Genomic DNA, 21678 nt, shown 5'->3' on the forward strand with positions numbered 1-21678 from the left:
TGTGGTCCTGTGAAAACTGGTGTTACTATTAAAGACTGAGGCAAAGAAGGTATTAAGTACCTCAGCCTTTTTCACTGTGTTTCCCTCTACAACCTCCTTAGCTGTTCTTTTGTTGCAAATAAATTTCTAGAAATAGTTATTAACTGTCTTTGACAGCAGTAGCCACATTAAGTTATAGCTAGGCTTAGTTATGTCCTCATTTTGGATACTTCTACTTCAAGTCTGTCACGGCTTCTACGTTCCTGGTCACCTGTGATTCTATCATATAAATAACATCAAATTTGTATCCTTTTTCAACAAAGGCCTTTAGACAGTTCATTAAAAAATCCCAGGAGGACTCAAATGGCCAGTAGCAGAAAAGGTAAAAGAATAACACAGTAAAGGGTAGCAGGCTGTAAAACAAGTAGATGAAGATGTAAAAAATGGGTTTATATGCATGTTGAGTTATTCTCTTCCCTCAATGTTTAGCATGTCACTAAGCTTAGAATCCATCAGCTCCCTGATGCACACTGACAATGTCTAGTTGCTGTAAGACCACCAATTCATTTCAAAGGTATCACTACTGAGCAACCCAGTTAAATTTTGCTTCATACATACTGTGCCATCTTCACTCATTTTCAGACAGGACCCAAAGTCTGCCAGTCGTATGTGGCCATTCATGTCCAACAGAACATTATCAGGCTTTATGTCCCTGTCATAAAAGAAAGAGGTGAAAAAATTAAAATACATAATATTAGCTATGCTTGCAAAGACTAATCTTGCATCAGAGTAACAAAGAATTTTATGTTGGATACCCACTGATGAAAACAGTTTTTATTGCACTAAACTAAACTCTCTTCCTGCCCAACTTAAAACTTTGTCCATGATACTGAACCCAAAGATTACATCAGATTTTCCAGCTCAAAGTTGAACAAGCAGAATAATTACAGTGAGTCATACTGAGTGCAACAGATAGGCAGTTTACTTCATCAACATAATTTCAAGATTATATGCATCACAATGTATTGTTTAAAGGCAAGAAAAGATGAAAGAGAAAAGGCAATCTTTCAGTCTCAAGGGTTTTTTGACAAGACTTATAACTTCTAACTTATTATCTAGAAATATTTTTCCATTGCTTCTCAAAATGCCATTTCTGTTTGCAAGTATTCTTCATTTGCTATTCAACATACTACTTCTCAACACATTTGCCCGTGCAGATACCTAAAGACCGTAGCAACCCAGGTACATACTCTACTAACCCAGAAAACTAGACCCTCTCACTATTCTTTCTCAATACACTCACTGATTTCCTATTGTTAAACTTATTCCATATATTTCAGTTCCAGATGCCATCAACATTTCCTTGCAGTCCCAAAACTAGAAGTCAAGGTCAATGAGTGCAAAGGACTATTAAGGCTTATATACAACTATACACCCACTTGTTTTTAAAGAACACTGCTCACAGTGCCAGTTGAAGCATTAGCCAATCTCATCCAACACATTTCTACTCTGCTTTGCATGCAGATCTCACTTGCCTAAGGAAACACTGCTTCTGATCAAAAAAGCTTAATGTCTCATCATGAAGTTCTACGAGTTCCTATCTACAGCTAACAGGTCATGTAAGTCCTTAAAGGATCCTAGAAATCCTCTCCAGACCAAACATGCTTCCTCCTACTCCATTCCAGTTACAAAGCAGTAATTCCTCAGACATTCACCCATCTCCTGTTCAAGGTGTATGTTTTGGCTTCAGAGCCATTCATTCCTGTTGCCCCAACAAGCACCCATTCAGTCCTGTGCAGGGATGTAGCTAGTCAGTTAGAATCATAGAATGGTTTGGGTTGGAAGGGACCTCCAAAGGCCATCTAGTCCAACCCCCTCTGCAGTAAGCAGGGACATTCTGAACTAGATCAGGTTGCTCAGAGCACTGTCAACCTCACCTTGAATATCTCCAGGGATGGGGCATCAGCCACCCCCTTGGGCAACCTGTTCCAGAGTTCCAACACCCCCATGGTAAAGAACTTGTCCCTAACATCCTATCTAAATCTACTCTTCTCTAGTGTGAAACCACAGCCCCTCATCCTATCACTACAGGCCTTTGGACACAGTCTCCATCCTTCTTGTAGGTCCCCTTCAGGTACTGGAAGGTTGCTAGTAGTCTCTCTGGAGCCTTCTCTTCTCCAGGCTGAACAACCCCAGGCAGGTCCCTCAGCCACCTTGCTCACAAACGGGTGCAATGGTGCCTCCAGTGAACTTCTTTGAGTATGTAACATATTTAAACCCCCACATATTGACCACATTTGGGCATAAAGAGATAAAGGGACCTGCGAAGTCAGATACAGTGCTAGTATGAGGTCCACTTCTTGCGAGCCAGCACTTTCAGTGAGTTATCATGAACCCACTCCTACGACCATAAACTGTTTTCAGTCAACTGAAAAACCTCACTTCTCTCAACCTTATATTTTTAACTTCTCTGTTTACTGAAATTAAGCTACAAAGTCAGCATATAAAGAGACAACTGCAAACATTTCCAGAATTAACATAATTTTGCTTTGTAACTGACATATACATAGTTGTTAAATCTAAAAAGCAAACAAAGGACAGAAATTCTCACTTGAACAACACTCTTGCAACGATGAAACAGTATTTATCAAGTGCCTCTCTTGCATTACTCACAGCTCTTCTGAAGCAATTGCTCCAACAGAAAGCTAAAAAGGCATAAATATTTTTTTCTACCTTCTTGATCCATTTCCTCTGACAGAGAATGAGGAATATTCTACAATTCTTCACTGCTGCAGAATACAAGCTAAGTTAACATGATGGTAGGCACTGCTCTTAAATAAATATCCTGTGTGCAGAAATTATTTGACTGGCATATACCCACTCCTTACAAAGTTGCTTGAGGATGACCTCAGTTAAAGAGGTGCAGTGATGTTATCATGGGCTTACTGTGTGTAAATTTTGCAGAACATCTGCTTCAAACTTCTAGGTTGGACAAAGGCAGACAAATACTCATGAAGTGAACTGAGATTAAGTCAAGAAGCTTGATCATAAAGAAAAGCTTAAGGAAAAGATTAGTCAGATAAACTGCTTCCAATATCAATCCATCAAAGATGGATATTTAAAATGCAATAGCTTACACAGCTATTATACAGTATATTGTAAGCACTGACAGCAGTTTACCTGTGGCTACTGTGCCCATTTGTATACACAGTAACATTCTTAGGATTAACTTCATGTAACTGTACATGCATTTTTTTGCCAAGTGAGACAGTATTTTACCTGTGCACATAATGCAGTTCATGTATGGAATGTATAGCAAGCACCATTTCACCAATGTAGAACCTAGCCATATCTTCAGGAAGCTTGTCTTCAAACTTACTGAGAAGTGTCAGTAAGTCTCCACCAACATAGTAGTCCATCACTAAGTACTGAGAAAAGAGAGAAATAAAGCAATGAAGTATTGAGAGATAGCTGGTAAGAAAAAACAAATTGAAATTAATTAGTTAACACCTGAAAAGCCCTTTCACTACCTTTTTTTCTTCCTGTGCCTGGGACAAGTAGTCTAAATTGGTCATATTTTGCATTGCTTTTATTTGTTTATTTAGTGTTGAAAGATATCATATTCCCCTAATCTCAGTAAGGATCACACATTCAGCTCTTACTATAAAAACGAACCCCAAAAACCAATGTACAACAGCCACAAACAAGTAAATCAGGGTGATTTTATTTCCTTCTTAATTACAGTGTCACACGAGGAAAATGATCTAGTACCACCAAAACTAACGTAAGCTATCAACCCTTAAACTGTCCAGAATATGAACAAAAAACTATAGTTAAAACAATACTTGATGCAGCTTTGTCTAAAATATACATTTTGCTATCTTATCTTATATGCATTATTGCTAAAATATACATTTGCTATCTTAGTTTTGTTAGCATCTCAATACTACTCAATACTACTAGTGGTTCTAAAAGCATGACTTATCACATCAACATCTTCAAATACTCATCTTGGCACATGCCACCTCATGGATGCATAACACACCTGGCAGGAGCTTTGTGACACTGTATGTTAGAGATGCCCATGACAACACAGAGGTACTATGATGGGATTTCCCCCCCCCATAAAACATAAATGTTCTTTTGAATGTATTTCAATGAAAAAGCAAACAGCCTCCTACGCTGGTGAGCCATTATCCAGTTCATGCAAAGCACCTACATGGACAGGGTAACATGAAAAAAAAGGGACTCAGACTTGCTATTTGTTTCACATACCACAAAACAAGGATTAGATTTTGCTTATTTCCTAACAACAACCATCACAAGACGATTTGATACATGGCTTTAGGAGTAATTTCACTTAGACTGGAGTTAACTTTCCAATGCAGTCGTATTTTTCTCCTCAGTGTAATGCAGGCTACTGTCCCTGATAGATTCATCTTCCAGAAGGGAAGCAAATTAAAGAAGAGAGGAACCCAAAGAAACATGAGTGCAATACTAACCACTCCCTTGCTATCTTTTGGCTTAGAAGAGTGACTCTAAAGAGTATAGATGTTGATATGCTCTCCATCCTATTCAACTTACAGCTTAATCCAATATGCAATTTTCATCACTTTATGTTGAAATCAATCAGTCCAAATTGCACAACATGTGCTGGAACACTATATGAATGCAAGAATATGCCTGAAAATGAAAGGCTACTGACAGGAACCAGCAATCACAGTACATTAGAGGTTGGAAGGGACCTCAAGAGATCATTGGGTCCAACGCCCTACAAAAACAGGATCACTTAGGGTAGTCCACAGAGGAAGGCATCCAATCTTTTAAAAGGAATACTGTATTAAAACACTTTCACTCAAATTCAAGGCTAAGAGCTTATAGAACCTTCTGTGGGAGCTGAAATACCCTGTCAATGAGACAAGGTAATGTACTTCCCCCTGCTCCCAATGTTCATAACTCAGCAAAACTTTGCTGACCCACAAAATGAGGCCCTTGGATCAGAGGAAGATGGTGAGACATCTTTTTAAGAAAGTCAAATTTTATCCATCTTCTAGTTGACAGGGGTCTTCTGGCCAGGATGCACTTTTCCCTTCACACAGTGTTTAAACAAAGATTATTCAGATGGTGAAATCTAATAAAGGTATTGCATTCCTTCCAGGGAAGTGACTACATCAAACAGGGTGAGAGTACTTGGAAATCAAAGGGAAAAAAGACATTGAAATACCCTCACTCAGAACACTCAGAAGCCCTTAAGAGGGCTTCTTAAGCAGACAAACAAACATGTTCTTCATGAATGAGACTGGGAAAGAAATTTTTTATGGTAAATCACATAATCTGGAAGAGATTAAGAACTTCAAGTCCTGTACATGTTTCTAATAATCATGGACTATGTTTCACCTACACCATAACTGATTCAGCAAAATCACCAAAGGCTTACTTAACCCATCTTGATTCAAACTGTCTCTACAAAAGCTTTCCAAGAACCAGAAAAAAGCCATGCTAACATTTCCGTGTTATGTGATTCAAGAGTTGGCTGTTCAGAACACTACTGCATGGTGTATTACCTCAAAATTATTTTAAAACTACAGGAGTAGACCAGAATATGAACCCCAGTGCATCCACATTTTATAAAATGTGGGTTTTTTCTTGTATCTAAGTTCTGCATCATCACATGCCCTACTAACACTAAACAGAGCAAGTAAACCCCCAAGTATTTTACACTCCCCAAGGGCAGCTGCTACTTTTCTACCTTAACATCTTACCTTCTCTTTGTCTCATTCTGAACCCTGTATCATGCAGCCAGAAATGTATGGCAAAGCCCTAGGTGTAGAAAGACACCAAGGTTCTTTTCTCTCTGTTTCAGGGTTATCTTACACGGTTTTGCATCTAAGAACCTCAAGCTATAGTGCACAAAGATCACTAGGAACAGATACCAGAACCTAGAGCTCTCTTTTACAGGACCAACATCCATTTCAGGTTGGAGAACTAAGTTCTGTTGTCTGATCTTGACTTGTTCTCAGCACAGCTAAAAAGTAAACTAAATCTTCACATCCAAGTGCTTTAATATGGCAGCTCTCCTCAAGACATGAAAAAATGTGGCTATAAACTTCAAGCTTAGCAGAGAACTGAACAGAGACCTTTCAGCCCATGGATGAGTGAACCGCTGAAATGGTATGGAAGAGAACCTTCTGCCCAGGTTTTTGGATAAAAGTCACTTCCTGACATGCTTCATGTTTTCTTCACACATCATTTACAACAGAGCAACTGAGATGCAGATACACTCCATCTGTGAGCACCAGACATTTACATGAAGTAGATGCTGAGTAACAGACCATTGGAAGGCAGCATCTCAGCACATGCAGAACCAGACCTCAGGCAAGCTGGGAATCTGCTGACTTTGGCTGCTAGGCAGAACTGTTGCTTTCTTAGATACTGGATCTTAAATTAGATGCTAGATGTCTAAATTACGCTGTCAAGTCAAACTTTAACATGCAAATGCCTTTGGGAACTTGGGAGAAAAGAAATGTATTATACTGCCATAGCTTGCTTGGAAGGGATTTGAATAAAACTGTACAAGCCACACGGTATCACTCTCTGTACTGCCATTACTACTGCTCACTGTCTTGAACAGCTAACAGCTTTTCCTTAGGTAGTGCCACTCTCACAAGCTCCTTCAAAATAGGTTATAGGATGTCTTAGGTTCTTTTTATGGAAGTCTGAAGGCTGTTTGGTTCTGAGGGAATCAAAATCATGAACTGCTTTCATGAGACAGGGCCAGCAATTGTTACATTTTGAGAGGTTAAAAATCTGGACCTATTCAATGGAAACAGCCTGTAAATGAGGTTTTATGCTTTGCCTACTTACTTGCTTAGGTTACGCTTGTAGTTCCGAAAATACATTTAACATGATAGTCAAAACAATTTGTTTTATTTCTGTAAAAATGTTTGAGTATTTTCTAATCTTTCATATACTTAGTTCCTGAACTCATTGGTAGCTTCTTATCAGTATGTTTTTTATGTATAATCACGTGTTGCTACTGTGGTGCTACTAGCTAAAAAGCGTTAAAAGAGGTGAAAGCTTCCATATTACAACTACGTCAGTTTTCAGCGAAATAGCAGGTTTGCAAACCCTGCCTCAGGTAGCCACACAGAAGCTGTATGGTTCAATACATTGTACTATGTTAGGGCTTTACTGACTTTGCTCCTGACCAGTACTCTCTTGATCTGTGTAAGTTAAATATAGCTTCTATGTTACAGTTCTAGTAACTCACTCTTAAAAAATGTAATAGGAGTAATGACTTCCTAAATGGTTGTTAAGGTCTCTCAAACTACTGAAATGGCCAATCTGCTGATTTTAAACCATATTCCATTTCATTTTAAGAAGCTAGTTTTCTTCCTAAGACTTATAAAATACCAGTTTGATCAGAATTTTAGAATAAAATTTTAAATTAATTTTGCCATTTAAAAACAAAATCTTGCTTTAAAAGACATTCTGAAATGTTAAAGTAAAAATATTTCTTATAGAGTTAACACCTCCCAAATTATTTAATTGCAATGCTATAAAAAACATTAAACTCAAGCATAATATATTTTATGCATGGACAGACTAATTAATGTAAGGTACTATATACTATAGTGCTACACAACTTTTTCACTTTCTTGAAGTTACAATCAGTCCCTTTGAAGTCTTTCTTCAAGGAGAAAACCAGAATGCTGAAACAGCTGTGAGGTATGAGTGGACTGATTTAATGCACTAATATCCTTAAACACACCATAAATACAGTTCTTTCATAACTTAAACCTTTTAAGGTTGCTGATGGATCAAACATACCAAATAGTTCTCATCTTGAAAGGCATAGTGCAATGTAGTAATCCACTGACAATCTCCATTCACCAAGACATTTCTCTCCTCTCGGAAGCAAGCTGTCTGAAAGAAGAGAGAGGAAAAAGCCATTGTCAACATCAACAAGTAGTTTTCACAAGATGAATATATATGGATGTTTTGTGGGATTATTTAAAATTAGTGAACAGAGGTCTCCATTCATTGGATTTCAGTCTGCACAAATGACAAGCCAGGGAATCTCTGCAGGCTTGTAGTTGGGCATTTATTCACTCTAATCCTGACTGCAAGCTGAATTAAAAAAAAAAAAAAAAAACACACCAAAAAAACCCCAAGAACGAACACACAACACATGCCCCCACCCCCAAAACACCAAAAAGCCCACAAACCAATTTGAGTCAACACTGAACCTTTGTTCTGGAATCTATTTTTAAAAGACAGAAAAGTGATAATTTGGCACTGCAACCTGTAGCAGAAACATAACGGCTCCAGGAAAGTAAGTCTGGTGCTTCTGAAAAAGACCTTTGTGAAAACAGTTTTCGAGCATGCTATTCTTACATTACAGTTCCAGACACTGCCAACAGAGCATAGGCAGTAAGCAAATTTTACTATTGCTGCCTTGGCTTTGTCCAGTATAATAAGTTTTCAATAATCTTTATTCCACTTCAAATAGCACACTGCAACACTTCAGAGAAGCGAGCTCTGTGTAACAAGTTTTCTCAGCATCTTCACATAAAACCAATTTTATAAACTTCAAGTGAGTTCTCGTTAATAAAAATATATTAACGTTTTTATTGGATCAGAAGCATCAAGATGCAGACTTGGGACTGTTTCACTACTCTCAATTGAGAGTCATTATTAGCATATTCAGTAGTTGCAGATTCAAGTGTTTGGATTCCAGATAATAATTAATTTTCTGGGCCGTTGCTGCTTGTCAAGATGCCTTGGAAAATGCACCATGGAAGAAACATGCCTGGGAAGCCCAAGCCTTACCACATACTGATTGCATCTTATAAAGGTATCTCAACAATTTTTGTCTTTAAGGAAGCAAAATTCAATTTACTTTTCTACTGAAGAACACCACACTGTGGCCATATTGTAAAGTTAGCAATTACTGGTGCAGAGAGATGTAAATTGTAATTAAATGTTAACTAACAGCAGTTTAATGGTTTATGAATGCAAGGCCAAAGTATCACATAAAGTTTGGCAGCGACAGCAGCTCCAAGTAACCCTATCCACTGCCCGCAGCACCAGAGCACAGCACTTCTCAGTTCATCTGGCATCACAATGTGAGGAGGCTGCCAACACAAAACTAGTTTGTTTACTTTCAAAGACATCAGTTCCTTGATCCAGTTCACTGTGCAACCTCAAATAGCAGGGGAATGTTATGAACACTTCAAAACCAGTAATGCTGCTGAACACTTTGCATCATGAATTCAAAGTATAAAACTCTCCTTCTCTGCTTATGCTAGCTTAAAAGGCCTTGAGACATTCTTTGAAAAAGTATGACAGCCTACCTAATCAGCCAGTCAGGGCTTATTTGAAACTGTCAGCAGTAACACACCAAGGACTATGAATTTTGCTGTCAGAACAAGGAATACAAATGATCCACCTTATCAACATAAAATGGCATGACTATTTTTGCTTGCATGCCATTTATGGCTGTCAGTTGATGTTTACTAATCCTTCCTGTATTTTAGTGGTTTCTGACCATATGGGTTTTATTCTTTCAGCTAGTACACAAATAACTTTTTGCTATGTTTAATAAGTCATAAGAACCAAACAAAAAACAGTATAACAACGTGCTTCTCAGACCACTGATGTAGTTGGGATAATAAAATACCAGATGTCTACTTTTCAATGGAACTCCCCGCTCAAGGGGCTATTGTATTCCTGCAAGCTTTATTTTAAAAAACTAACAATTTTTACTGCATTTGGGAAATTTTAATCCCCCAATGCTTTATGAACATCACTGATATGCAGGTTATAACGTCTTGCTCATCCAGAAAAGCCAAATCAAGTGAGCAAACCTAACAGGAAAAGACAAAGGGCACAGCAGAGAAGACAGTTCCTTTATTGGCTTTTGCAGAGGAGAAAACCAGTGGACAGAGAACTTGGCATGACTGCTACTTGTCCTAAGTGTATATTGGGAAAATTATTGCTCATTATACATCTTTCTTGGTGGATAATCCTCTTTTACCTCTTGCCTGCTTGACAGGGTAAGAAGAGTTATTTGCATAAATTGAAGACTATTTGTAAAGAGCTGCTTTCTCAGGACATCTCTACATGTAAATGTTCTCATTATTTATGTAGGCCATTTAATTCACTTCAAAAATGACTGAAGTAAACCAGCATATCAGCATTTCCATTAGACTTCGAGAGCCCTCTATGTAAGCATTTGGGTATAAAACAATTCTACACTGATCTACGGAAATCTGTGTAGAAAGGACACCAAATTTCTGACATCCAGGGGAAGGCTTAGTGCAGAACTGCTGATGCAGCAGAGCCAAGAGTGTGAACTCTCCTGACAGGTCAAAGAAGAGCCGAGTAGCAGTGGCTGCTGCCACTTGTAAAGAAAAGCATGGACCAATGGATACAGTGTGACTAAATCAGGCAAAGGCCGTGGCAAAGAGGGGCTTGACTAGAGGAAGGAGATTTCTTCACGGCAAAAGAGCTGGCACAAACTCGCTAAAAGGAAGGGAGGGACGCAGGCTAGGGGGAGGGGATTTCAGGAAGGGGACAGAAGAATGAGACAGGGAAAGGCCAGCAGGATCAGTCCTAAGCAAGCGAGCTAGCCTTTGCCCCTTAACAGAACTGCTGCAAGTATTAATGTGTTTAATGTTTTTTCCCTTCAAATCTATTGTTCATTTACCTGCTGACTTATGTCATGTTACGTTTGCCATAAGGTTTTCCTCTCCTGTGCTGGAGTAGGTGTTCTAGAATACACCACTTCCCATGACATATTCTTAGTAGGTCCTTTCTTAATCTGTGAAGTGCCCACTCACATTTATGTAATTTGTTGTGACAATGTACATCTTGTTTCACCAAAAATACTCTTCTGAAACAGATTTACCTTCTTAACATATTTTGTTTTGCAATCAAATCTGTGATTCCAAAATATTTATTTATAGCTTCACCAGTTACAAAATTCCTGGTACAGACTGTAGGATGCAAAGCTCTTAAATGTATACTTTCCCAGTGCAAGAGAAAAAAGACCTTTTCATACTGTTTTTTTTTTATATAGCTGTGAATGTCATAGTAGCACCAATGTCAGCTTTCATGTGCTCTTTAACTTGCCTTTATTGTAAACAAAAATCTGGCCAATAAATTCAAAGTAAGAACTAGGGCAGTCTGTCTGGTAAATGAATACACAGTAATGCTAGGAACAACAGATGCCTGGAAGGGACTGTCAGACTTGATTGTATTAAAACAGATTAAGAAAAAAAGAAAAAAGAATGAAGCTCCAACATTCACAAAATAATTCCTAATCTGGAAGAGCTTCAATGTAATTTTCCTACTGCCACTAAAAAAATTCTCTGTTTTAAAAAATCACATTACTTACCTCTGCTCTTTTAAGCATTTCCCATTTATTTAGAATTTTCATTGCATAAATGCGCTCTGTACACTTCATTTTAACAACTGCAACCTAAAAAAATAAGATAACAAAAGCAAGGTCAGAGAAATACAATATTTAAATAGCTTCATATTCACATCAAACCATGATCAGAGAAAGACAAATCTCAAAAACCTTAATGTTCACAAATTAATGTTACTAAGGAATCACAGTGACTAGCTCACATGCTGAGAAACTAAAGGTTGAGTCTAGCTAATCCTATATTCCTCCTATATTACTACCACGTGCTTGATGCTCAGCACACCATGTGTGGTCAGGTGTTCATGATCAAGTACACCAGGGATGATACAGAAGGAGCATGAAGCTTTTCATACGAAGATGTGTAGTAAAGCTGCATTGTTTGCCAAGAACAAGCAATGCTTGTAAGCCATGCCTTCAGTCAATAAGGCAACATTTTAAATGGCAGTCTGAGCAAACAAGAAAGGCTGCTGTCAGTAAAAATACACTACAGTTGACTAATTTGTTTTCATATTTCACATTTCAGGAACTTGAAAGGTATTTGCAAATTAACATGCTTTTGTGTAGTGTATGCAGATACCTAAAAAGAAGCAAAACCAGTATTGATTTACTTGTTCAACATTTTGCTTGAAGCATTTTACTGTGCATCCTGTGTATTAAACTTGCTTAGACTGGTCTATTATGAACAGTAGCCCCTCACATAGCTGAACTGTGGGAGAAAAAACAGAAGAATACAAAACTTCAATGCTTAGGAATGCAAAGACTTAATTTTGACCAATACTTGTATTCTCCAAGACCAAAACTAATTCTTGCAGTAAAGCCGTAATTCCCACAAAAATCTTTCAGTTGGTAAAAGAAAAGCAGGCATCATGACTAAGACACCAACATTTTCAGACTATACATGGACTGCTTGAATATTTCTGCTCCTTCTCAGCTCACCTCTATTTCAGAAGTATAAAACCAACCACCTTTCACTGCATCCAACAAAGCTTTGAATAGCAGTGGAAAAAGTAACAGGAATCACATCAGCTGCTCTCTTCTGCTGCTTAAACTCTTATCAATAAGCAAATTAGGAGCTACTATTGCTGACTATAAACCAAGGTTGTAATAGTGCATCAAGTGGAGCAACACTACACAAAGTCAGAAGACCTGAGGAAGTATGAGGGAAATAAAATAACTCCCTGCACCTTCCCAGTAAAGAAGCACCAGATGAGAGGCAGAGGGGTAACTGGGATATTCACATTTAGACAGACACCTCACTCTGCAAATACATGCCTAAGCCTTCTACCCCTCAGTGTGTGAAGATCCCCTCCATCAGGTCACATAATGGATGAACACATCCAGTACACACCTGCACACAGATTCATGTAATGGAAATGCATCTTAATAGAAGAACTGATAGGTACCCATCACAGGAAAGACAAGGGAGGCTGGCCCTAAACACGTGGCTGGGAAAGACACAGCACTAAAAAGAAGCTTCTCTAAGAGACACAGGATACCCCACAGCTGCATTAGATCATAGTGCCTCCTGGCCTACAAACCTCCCACAGATACTGTCCATGCTCTGGGGGAAGGATACGAGAAGTCTCAAACACATGAGGTTCCTTGGCACATATGAAAACATTCAACACTGACCTTCAGTAATGACCTAAACAGTTTAGTCTTCCTCCTAGCCTTATTGCAGCCCTGCAGTTAAAAGCCACTGTAATACTTTCTCTCTATACACTTAATTGAATCATTACTGTAACATAGCTGAAAGCACAGTGTAAGTCACCCTATACTGATGCTGACATGACCTGTTAACATTTTAAACTCTGTTCCATACAGAATATGATGACTCAGGAAATAACCCCCTCTCCAGTGAAGGGACAGACCAGAACTGAGTGAAATTACCTGCTACAGATGAATAAAAGCTCTGGGGCAGAAGCAATTTGCAAGCATAGCTCACCAAGCCCTGAAGTAGCAGCATTCAAGTTTCATTACACCACAATGCTAGAACTGCTCAGCCATTTAAGTACAAATAAAGTGCACAAATCAGAACTCAGACATGCATCTACTGCACTTTATCTAAGGCCCCCACTGTTTGAGAGCACTGCAGGATGGCAGAAGGTTGAAGCATGCTCAGCTACTGAGGAATGATGCCAGCCTGGCATCGAGGAGGACATGCAAAACTGAGGAGCTCTGCAAACATTAGAACAAAGCAATATATGAGAGCAGGCCTGGAAAAAGAAAGAAGAAAAGGAAGCCAAATTGATAGGACCTGTTTAGCAATTCCTCAGTTGCTATCTATATTAGTGCTATTCATTTCCAACTGAAAGGACTACTTAAAAAAAGCCCAATTTAAATCTTCTGGAGGAAGATAATTGCCTTCTGTGGAAGAAAAAGTAAAACTAATAAAAGTAAAGTTGACTTCCACTTTCACATCAGGTGGTTATCAAGTTATGGCACCAGTAAACACACTTCTGCTTTAGTTGTAAGGGCAACCACCAGCTTCTTGTGCCAGTAGAAAAATCTGTGCAACCATAGAGCAAAACAGGTAATTCACTAAGAATTTTATCTCTTAGAAGGAACTTGAAAGGTGCAAAAGATGCCTAATAAAAGTAACAGAATTTTGGTCTGACTAGACCAAACTCCTCAACCCATTCTAATCATCAGATCTTGGTGTGGTTGGTTTGGTTTTTTAAGAAAACAAACAGAAATTTAACCCCCAAACCTCACTGATGTCTGAATTGAAACAAGGAAGCACAAACTAAATTATGCCTTAATAAACTGAATACTATTATAAGCAATATTGCCTCAGTATCACAAAAAATGCTACACCATTTGTCTCATATAACACCTCACCATTTCCCTGAGTAAGCTTTCTTTTACTTTCCTCAGCAGGTGGTAGTATTTCTAAGCATGCATTTCTCATGTGACATTTTGGCTGCTTCTGAGATGTTGTGGTATAGTTGGTCTTTATTACTTTTGTATTAATTCCTCTTTCTCTGGCATACCTCAAATTCAATTCACCACAGTGACCACTTTGTGAGACCAAACAGAAACATAATGCAATTGTACTAGCCATGCAAAACATCAGGTTTTAAATATAGTAGCTCCTATACTACATACCAATTCACCACATCTGCTACCCTAAGTAAAAATACTTGGTTGGTGTTCACAGGTATTCCAAAAGACACAGGTTTAAACACTGCTGCAAATGCTTTTTAAAAACATTGTTAAAGCACTTTAACAGCAAAAGGCACTGCTTCTGTCTTGGAAGATTAAAAATCTACTGGCTGAATGAGTGCTCATATTATGCACAGACTGTAAAAAAAACCCAAAATTTAATTTTTATGCTCACTCTTTATTTCCAAGGCTATTACAACTTACACTGTAACAGAAGTTTAAGAAAAAATAAAACTGTTAAGGATAATGAAAGGATAAAAATGCACAAGTTAAAGCAGCTGCTTCTGAAGCAGCTTCTGAAATAGCTTCTGAAGAAAAAGATTTAATATTCTACCCCAGGCCTGAAAGAGATAACTATGGTAGGTATACAAAACTATGAATGCCATGGAGAAGATGAACAGAGAACAATTATTTACTGTTTCTCATAACATGGAAGTTGAAAAGAATCAAAATAAGAAGGTAGCAAGATTAAGGATGTATTATTGTCACACAACAGTTTTGGAACTCAACCACAGGCTGCTGTGGACACCTAAGGATTCACAAAGCATGTAAGTACATGGTTAGTACCTGAGTAACACACGTAGCAGAAGTCTCTGTGACTACTGACCACATTTGAGTTACAGGTGTGGTTAGGGAGCCTTTGGAAGTTGGGAACCTGGGCAAAGGGATGGGATGTCAGTTAACTAAACCACACACACCTTTGACCCAGAATAACCACATCTGATGCCTGTGTCAAACCAAGAAAATTACAACTTACCCAACTTGCATCTCATTATTCTAGCATGTAATGGAGAATCAGGTTTTGAACAATAATTACATGAAAGTCATTTGGTAGAGAGATTTAGGTGATTCTGCTTTATCCAGTCTTCAAACACTGATAAGGAAAAATCCCAGATGCAGGGGTTCCCCCACACTGCAAACCCCCTTCCAAGCAAGCCGCATCGGTCTAAGCTGTCACTAAGTAATTTGATTACTATCACTGTGACTAGTCATGCTCAAGATTCATGACAACAAGGACACTGTAATAAAGATCAAGTACACTTCCTCAAGGACCTCAGAAAGTCTAATGAATCCTGGTGCCTAACTTCAAGACATATTTATGTCAAAAAAAAAAAAGAAGCAGGAAAACTGTGGCTAAAGCATAAATGAGCCAGCTGTATACACACCACAACACCCTATCAGATTTATATTACTTCTGCCATCCATTTTCTTCCCATCCTTTTTTTTGCCTCAAAGCTCTGTTTTGCTTGTACTAAAAAAAAAAATAAAAATTTAAAAAAGAACCAATATAGCTAAAATAACATTTTTTTGGCCTTTGGGAAGAGCTAGCATTTTGCTTCTTGAACTGTTTTATAGAACTGCTGCATTTCTATCTTCAAAGCTTACTGACAATAAGGCTGCAGTGTGCAAAGCCATTCTACACCAAGTTCTACCTTTCCTCACCTACAGAGTGGAGATCTGAGCAAAATCAGCCTTTACAAACACGACAGAGCTTCCCACCACTATACTCTGCCCTCTGAATGACATGATCAGCATTAGTAAGCAGTATCAAGTTAACAAATTTTCTTTTATGTAAACAGTAAGTATGGTGTAAGAAAGTGCAGAAATCATTTAAATATAAGACTGGATTTCCAAGAAACAATTAAGATGTCTAACAAAACAACTTCTTGGAAACCACATTGATATTAATTTCAAAGCAAAGATAAAACAAAGTTAACTAGGACACTGTTCATGTTCATGCCACATTAAACTTTCAGGTGACACATCCTCAAAGACTGGACTTTCAGGAACAAGGTGAAACAAATGCAAAAGGTTCACAGCTGAAAAGAAGAGGAACACAGACATATAGGTGATAATCCTTGTGCAACCAGCTGATAACAGCAGGTAGCTAAAGAAAAGGCAAACATGATTCTGGAATTCATAGGCAGATACACACCACTAGGGATAGGTAAACATTACTGCCATGTATGAATACAAACTCAATGGAAAGTCCACAGACAGCCACACCTGTCTAAATAAACTTTTACCTGGAGCAGGTGTGAAGGACTATTGAGATGATCAAAGAACTGTAGTCTTTCATATACCATATCAACAGAAAAGGTTTTACTTGTTTAAAATAGATGTATTGCTACCTATAAATAAAACTGGAAGGAACAATACCAGTAATAAGGATGATAAAAGCTCTGCTTAGACTAATGGACAAGAAAATTACATGGCTAAAACAGTGGGAAATTATCATGAATTAACCTTTGTCAGCAACCTGGAATGGCTTTAGACATTTGAGCAGAAATTTGAGACAAGCCTTTCAACCCACAGCGGAGACAAAATGTCATTTCAGATGTAAACTGCTGTCTTACTACCAGATTCATAATTGAATATTACACTCATTTCCCTCAGTTAAAACTTGTATTTGCCACCGTTAATTCTATTACTTCTGTCTCATGCTATTGATGCCTTGGACACTAGTTACTGGAAAAACACTGCAGGAACTGCTTTATCCTCCTGATACTCTCTTGGATATGAAAAGTCTTTGATCATTAGTTAAGTTTTAATATTTCATCTTTTGAGGAAAAACTGGTCTGGACTGCTCTATCAGGTTTTTTATGTTATTTTACATTTAAAATGAGCAACCAGAGTATCTTCTGCTAGAGTTCATAAGCCATGATGCACATTCACAAAGCAAAAAAAATTTTTTTTTTTAACATACAGTGCAGATCTTCATATTGTGCAATTAAGAAATCACTTACAAGTGCCAGCCAGAAAGCAAAAGAAGAACAAAGGGCCTGAATAACACCTGAGCCCTTCCTCAGCAATTAGGGGGATTGCAGAGACAAATGCTGGTCTCACATCAGCACTACAATGAACTGCATATCTAGCTCCTTGCAACCTGCCCGTCACCATAGTAACTTGGTGCTGCCATACAAACAGAGAAGGAACCAGGGGAGGACTAAGATAGCAACCAGCTCTTTTGAAGCATTTTCTAAACAAAGCAGGTTTGTTCTTCATCTATTTCCACAGCAGAAAATAGCTTGCTTTGATCTTTTTTTGGGGGGGGTGTGAGGACCATACTGTAGAAAAGCAAAGCCACTTAAAATATTTCTTCTGCATTGTTTTCTGTGAATGCTTTGACTCTTTGCATAGCCAAGTGAGAAGTGCTGTATGTTGTGTGCAATACGTATGAATTCTGTTAATCTAGAGCGTAGGAAAGCACAGTCCCTACTGGGTACCAATCACTAAGGCTTCTGAATAAGCAAGACAGCCTTAGTTGCAGGATGCAGGCACAGCTGTGCCCCAGGGTAATTTCTAGAAATACATGACAATGTTAAACTCAGTACCACTCAGCTGTGATTACATGATGGAAAAGGAACCAATGACTTAGCTCCTCATTGCCAAGCACAACTGTTCACAGGGAGCTCAGATTTTGCATATTCACTTTTGAGTCCCATTGTACCCTTAGCCAGTCTATCTCTCATCTGGAACTGAACAGGGGGATCAGTCCTGTTCTCTCGGTAATTATTTGCTTTCTTCTGTTGATTGCAACTAAGACCCTGACTAAGCATCCTGAGTTGAGGTGACGTACAGTTTCTACATACTATACAGATCAAGTCTGCAAACGACAGCACTTATGTGGGAAGGTATTTCTAATCCATCCAGAGGAGTAATACTTAAGAGGCACATTAAGAGTTTTGGTTATTTTTGTGCTCAGCAGGACCAAGTAGCTCCACCCTTCCGCTGGAAGCACAGTAAGTGTTGCTCATTCGAGACATCCTTGTTAACAAACGAGGGAAGGAAAACAATTGTTTCAGTCCCCTGCTGCCAAATTTCCAGGAGGTGTCAGCCACACTATACAACCAGAGTTCTCAAACAAGGCACATCTTGACAGGGTTCTTCCTTCAACAACAGCTCTTCACTGAAATGCTTTAATCTACAGCAGCATGCCTACTAAATGGTACTTTTCACAAAATGAGGAAAAGTGATTTTGAAGACTTACAATAACATTACGAAGAAGTCAGATGAAGCTTACAAAGGAGCAAGTGCAAGTATTAAGAACCAAACAGTCCCTGTGCACAAGATCCTCCTCCTATCCCTCTCATCATACTGTAGCACTAGTACTCCCAGCTCCTTTGGCATGCAGAAGCAAACAATAGCATACAGAAGGCATTTCTTAGGCCTGCACTAGGTTTATCAGGTAGGCACAATTCCACCAAGCACAGGCTCTCAGGACATTACTTTATTTCCAACGTAGTCCACACTGTTTCTGGACAGAAGGAGAGTCAGGCACTCGCAAACTTCAAGCCACAGATGGGTCTTTTTTGTTTTGATGATTTTTTAAAGGTCTAAAAGCTGGAGGAGAGTTTTCCATTCTCTACTCAGTCATGGAATCATCAAATCATAGCATGGTTTGGGTTGAAAGAGACGTTAAGGATCATCCAGTTTCAATCCTCCTGCCGTGGGCAGGGACACCTCCTACTAGATCAGGCTGCTCAAGGCCCCATCCAACCTGGCTTTGATTACTTCTTCCAGCTGGAGCCTCCACAACCTCTCTGGGCAGCCTCTTTCAATGCCTCACCACCCTCATGGTGAACAATTTCTTCCAAAAGTCTAATCTAAATCTAGCTTTTTCAGTTTGAAGCATTACCTTTTGTCCTATCCTTTAGGTATCATTACATCTTACCCCAAGGAATGTTTATTTTCACTAGTTAGCAAAAACTTCACCCTACTGAACATACTCATTCTTGTATACAAAACCAGACTTCTCCATTAATTTTATTAATAGAAACCAGAATTAATTACAGAAAACCATTTGAGCTCTGCTTTTATTTCAGGGGGTTTTTAAATTATGATTAGCTTTTTCTCTCATGGAGGTTGCCCCTCTGCATATGAACTATACTTATATGACCTGCAAGAAGGAAGACTGAAAGTAACACTGTGACACTCATGAAAATATTTCAGCCAGTTGGGTATATACACCCAGCTGAATACCCTCTAGGAGAGGTTTACCCTCCTTACAGCTATCATTTTGAATTACATACTATTCTGTCAATCACTCAAAGAACATCTCAAACTGTTCTTCATAACAATGAAACTTCAGAAAAAATGGAATTACTTTCTCAAGCCAGGAGTCAGGGCCTGCTGCTAGAAAGGATATTCAGACATTCAGTTTATCCTGCATGCAAGGTGGCTGGTTTACTTTACGAGAAAAGAACAACTCTGTGTTTGGGCAGGTGGCTGGAGAAGAAAACTCTAGGTTCTGAGCTAGGCTATTTCTGTCATAGCACAATAATAAAGAACTTAACAAAATGTTTTTTCTCGATTTCTCAGATCTCCTGTGCTGTAACAACTTTCACTCCGGTGGTTTTGGATTACCAGTTTGGTTTTATTCTCATATTGCTGGAAAAAGTGTAAAGAACCAGGCTGAGTTCTTCAGGCTTGAAAAGGAGAAAAAAAGTTAAAAGGATTGACATGTCAATACAGTACTGGTGATTATATCGATCTGCCTTAAATTAGATACTGATTTTGCAGTTGTGTTCACAGAGACAGGCTTACATGTGGTCTCAATCCTCTCTCTGGTCAAAGAACATGTTTGGCTTACACTGACCACTGATCCTGACTAATTACTAATATAACGACTTACTTGGTTTGAGCTATCTTTCTTCAAAGCTACTGATTTATGCAAAAAAGTTCTTTGGTAAGACTAAAGCCTCTGCATTCTCAAAAAAGTCCAAAATAACTAAACTGAGAAGACTGGAATGTAGTTTTCTTTTTGAAGTCTGGTTGTTTAGCTGTTCAACATTTAAACTACTTAAACTAAGTATTTTCTGACTAGAATTATTTCTGATCAACCTCTTTATGCTTTATAACACGCATTTTAGACTTATTTTTAGACTTTATCTCTAGCAGACAGTTGTGTTTGTGGTGTGGTTTTTTGGTTTGTTTTGTTGTTTTTTTTTTAAACAAGAATATGAATGCACTATAGGAAAGTTACAGCTCCCTCATTCAGTTTTCTGAAGTGATGCTTTATACAAGTCAGATGCTCAAGTGCCTCTCATGAAACTAGATTTTATTTTCTTATGGAATGTCAACCTTTATAGAATTACTATTTCATAATGCCTGTAATATTTGGCATTTATAGCAGTGTAGTATACACAAGGGTTAAAGGATTCATTCATAAGCAAAACATACAAAACATGCTCTGGCAAATGGGATTAAAGTATAGTGAACCTTGAATCAATGATTCCTGCATAATTTAATCTGATCAAAAAGTTTTAAGATGCTACAACTATAAACTAGAACTTTTTAAATTAAAAGCTGAACAAGACAATGTGATATTGACAGGTGACTACATCACTGACCTTCTGAGCATTCACAGGCCTAACAGAAGTATTAAATTAAGGCACTTTCTCATTTTACTTCTGTGAAATTTCATTTCCACCAAGAGGGAAGGGGAAGGATGTACTAATTGCTTTAGTTAAGTCCCATGCTTTCCAAATGAAAGAATATGAAAGATGTTGATTTAGGCACACCAAACACTATTAATACAAGTTTCCACCCAGAATTTGTATACCTTTTATACACCTTAAGACTCTTGATCTGAATCTAAGAAAGGTCAATTCAAATCCCCTAGCAAATATAAAACGAAGTCTCTTCAAGTTCATATAAACACTTAATTTGCTGTACTGAGATTTCCAGTTGGTCAATTCCTTAAGTGAAACAGAGCAAGTACATCTTTGAAAAAGAGCAGAGCAAGTACTATGGAAAACAGTCTCTGAGGGCATTCCCAACGTTGAGTACATCTGCAAGTCACTATAAATGGTTCCTTTGACCTGAAACCTTTTTTGACAGCTACAGCATTCACAAGCGTAGTTCTGAACAGATCTAGAAACCACTTCTAATCCCACCAAAAGACACACTACCAAAACATCAGTCTAAAATTCTTTAGATATCAGTGATCACAGCCACTATAGCAAGTAATTTGGCACACCAAGACCAGAACAAGAGATGAAAGTAGCCTGAGCTGAGCTTTCCCATCTATATTGTGAGCAGTTCAGGAATTTTGCTTCAGACTATCTAGCCTGGTCTCCTGAACCAAATGCGCTTTG

The 21678-nt window shown here is 38.3% G+C and overlaps 1 protein-coding gene across 4 annotated transcripts in view; it reads right to left on the reverse strand.

Annotated features, from left to right (window-relative positions):
* CDC42BPB (CDC42 binding protein kinase beta) overlaps nucleotides 1–21678 on the reverse strand; it is a 92881-nt gene that overhangs the window by 40264 nt on the left and 30939 nt on the right. For all 4 annotated transcript variants that reach the window (XM_054400401.1, XM_054400400.1, XM_054400399.1 and 1 more), the window contains exons 3-6: nucleotides 11381–11464; nucleotides 7810–7905; nucleotides 3259–3407; nucleotides 598–691 (exon numbers count right to left, since the gene is read on the reverse strand). In XM_054400401.1, the coding sequence (XP_054256376.1) occupies nucleotides 598–691; nucleotides 3259–3407; nucleotides 7810–7905; nucleotides 11381–11464 (423 nt within the window). The remainder of the gene's footprint in view (nucleotides 1–597; nucleotides 692–3258; nucleotides 3408–7809; nucleotides 7906–11380; nucleotides 11465–21678) is intronic.

Source organism: Indicator indicator, chromosome 4 (genome assembly GCF_027791375.1).
Source record: "Indicator indicator isolate 239-I01 chromosome 4, UM_Iind_1.1, whole genome shotgun sequence".
Taxonomy (NCBI): Eukaryota; Metazoa; Chordata; class Aves; order Piciformes; family Indicatoridae; genus Indicator; species Indicator indicator.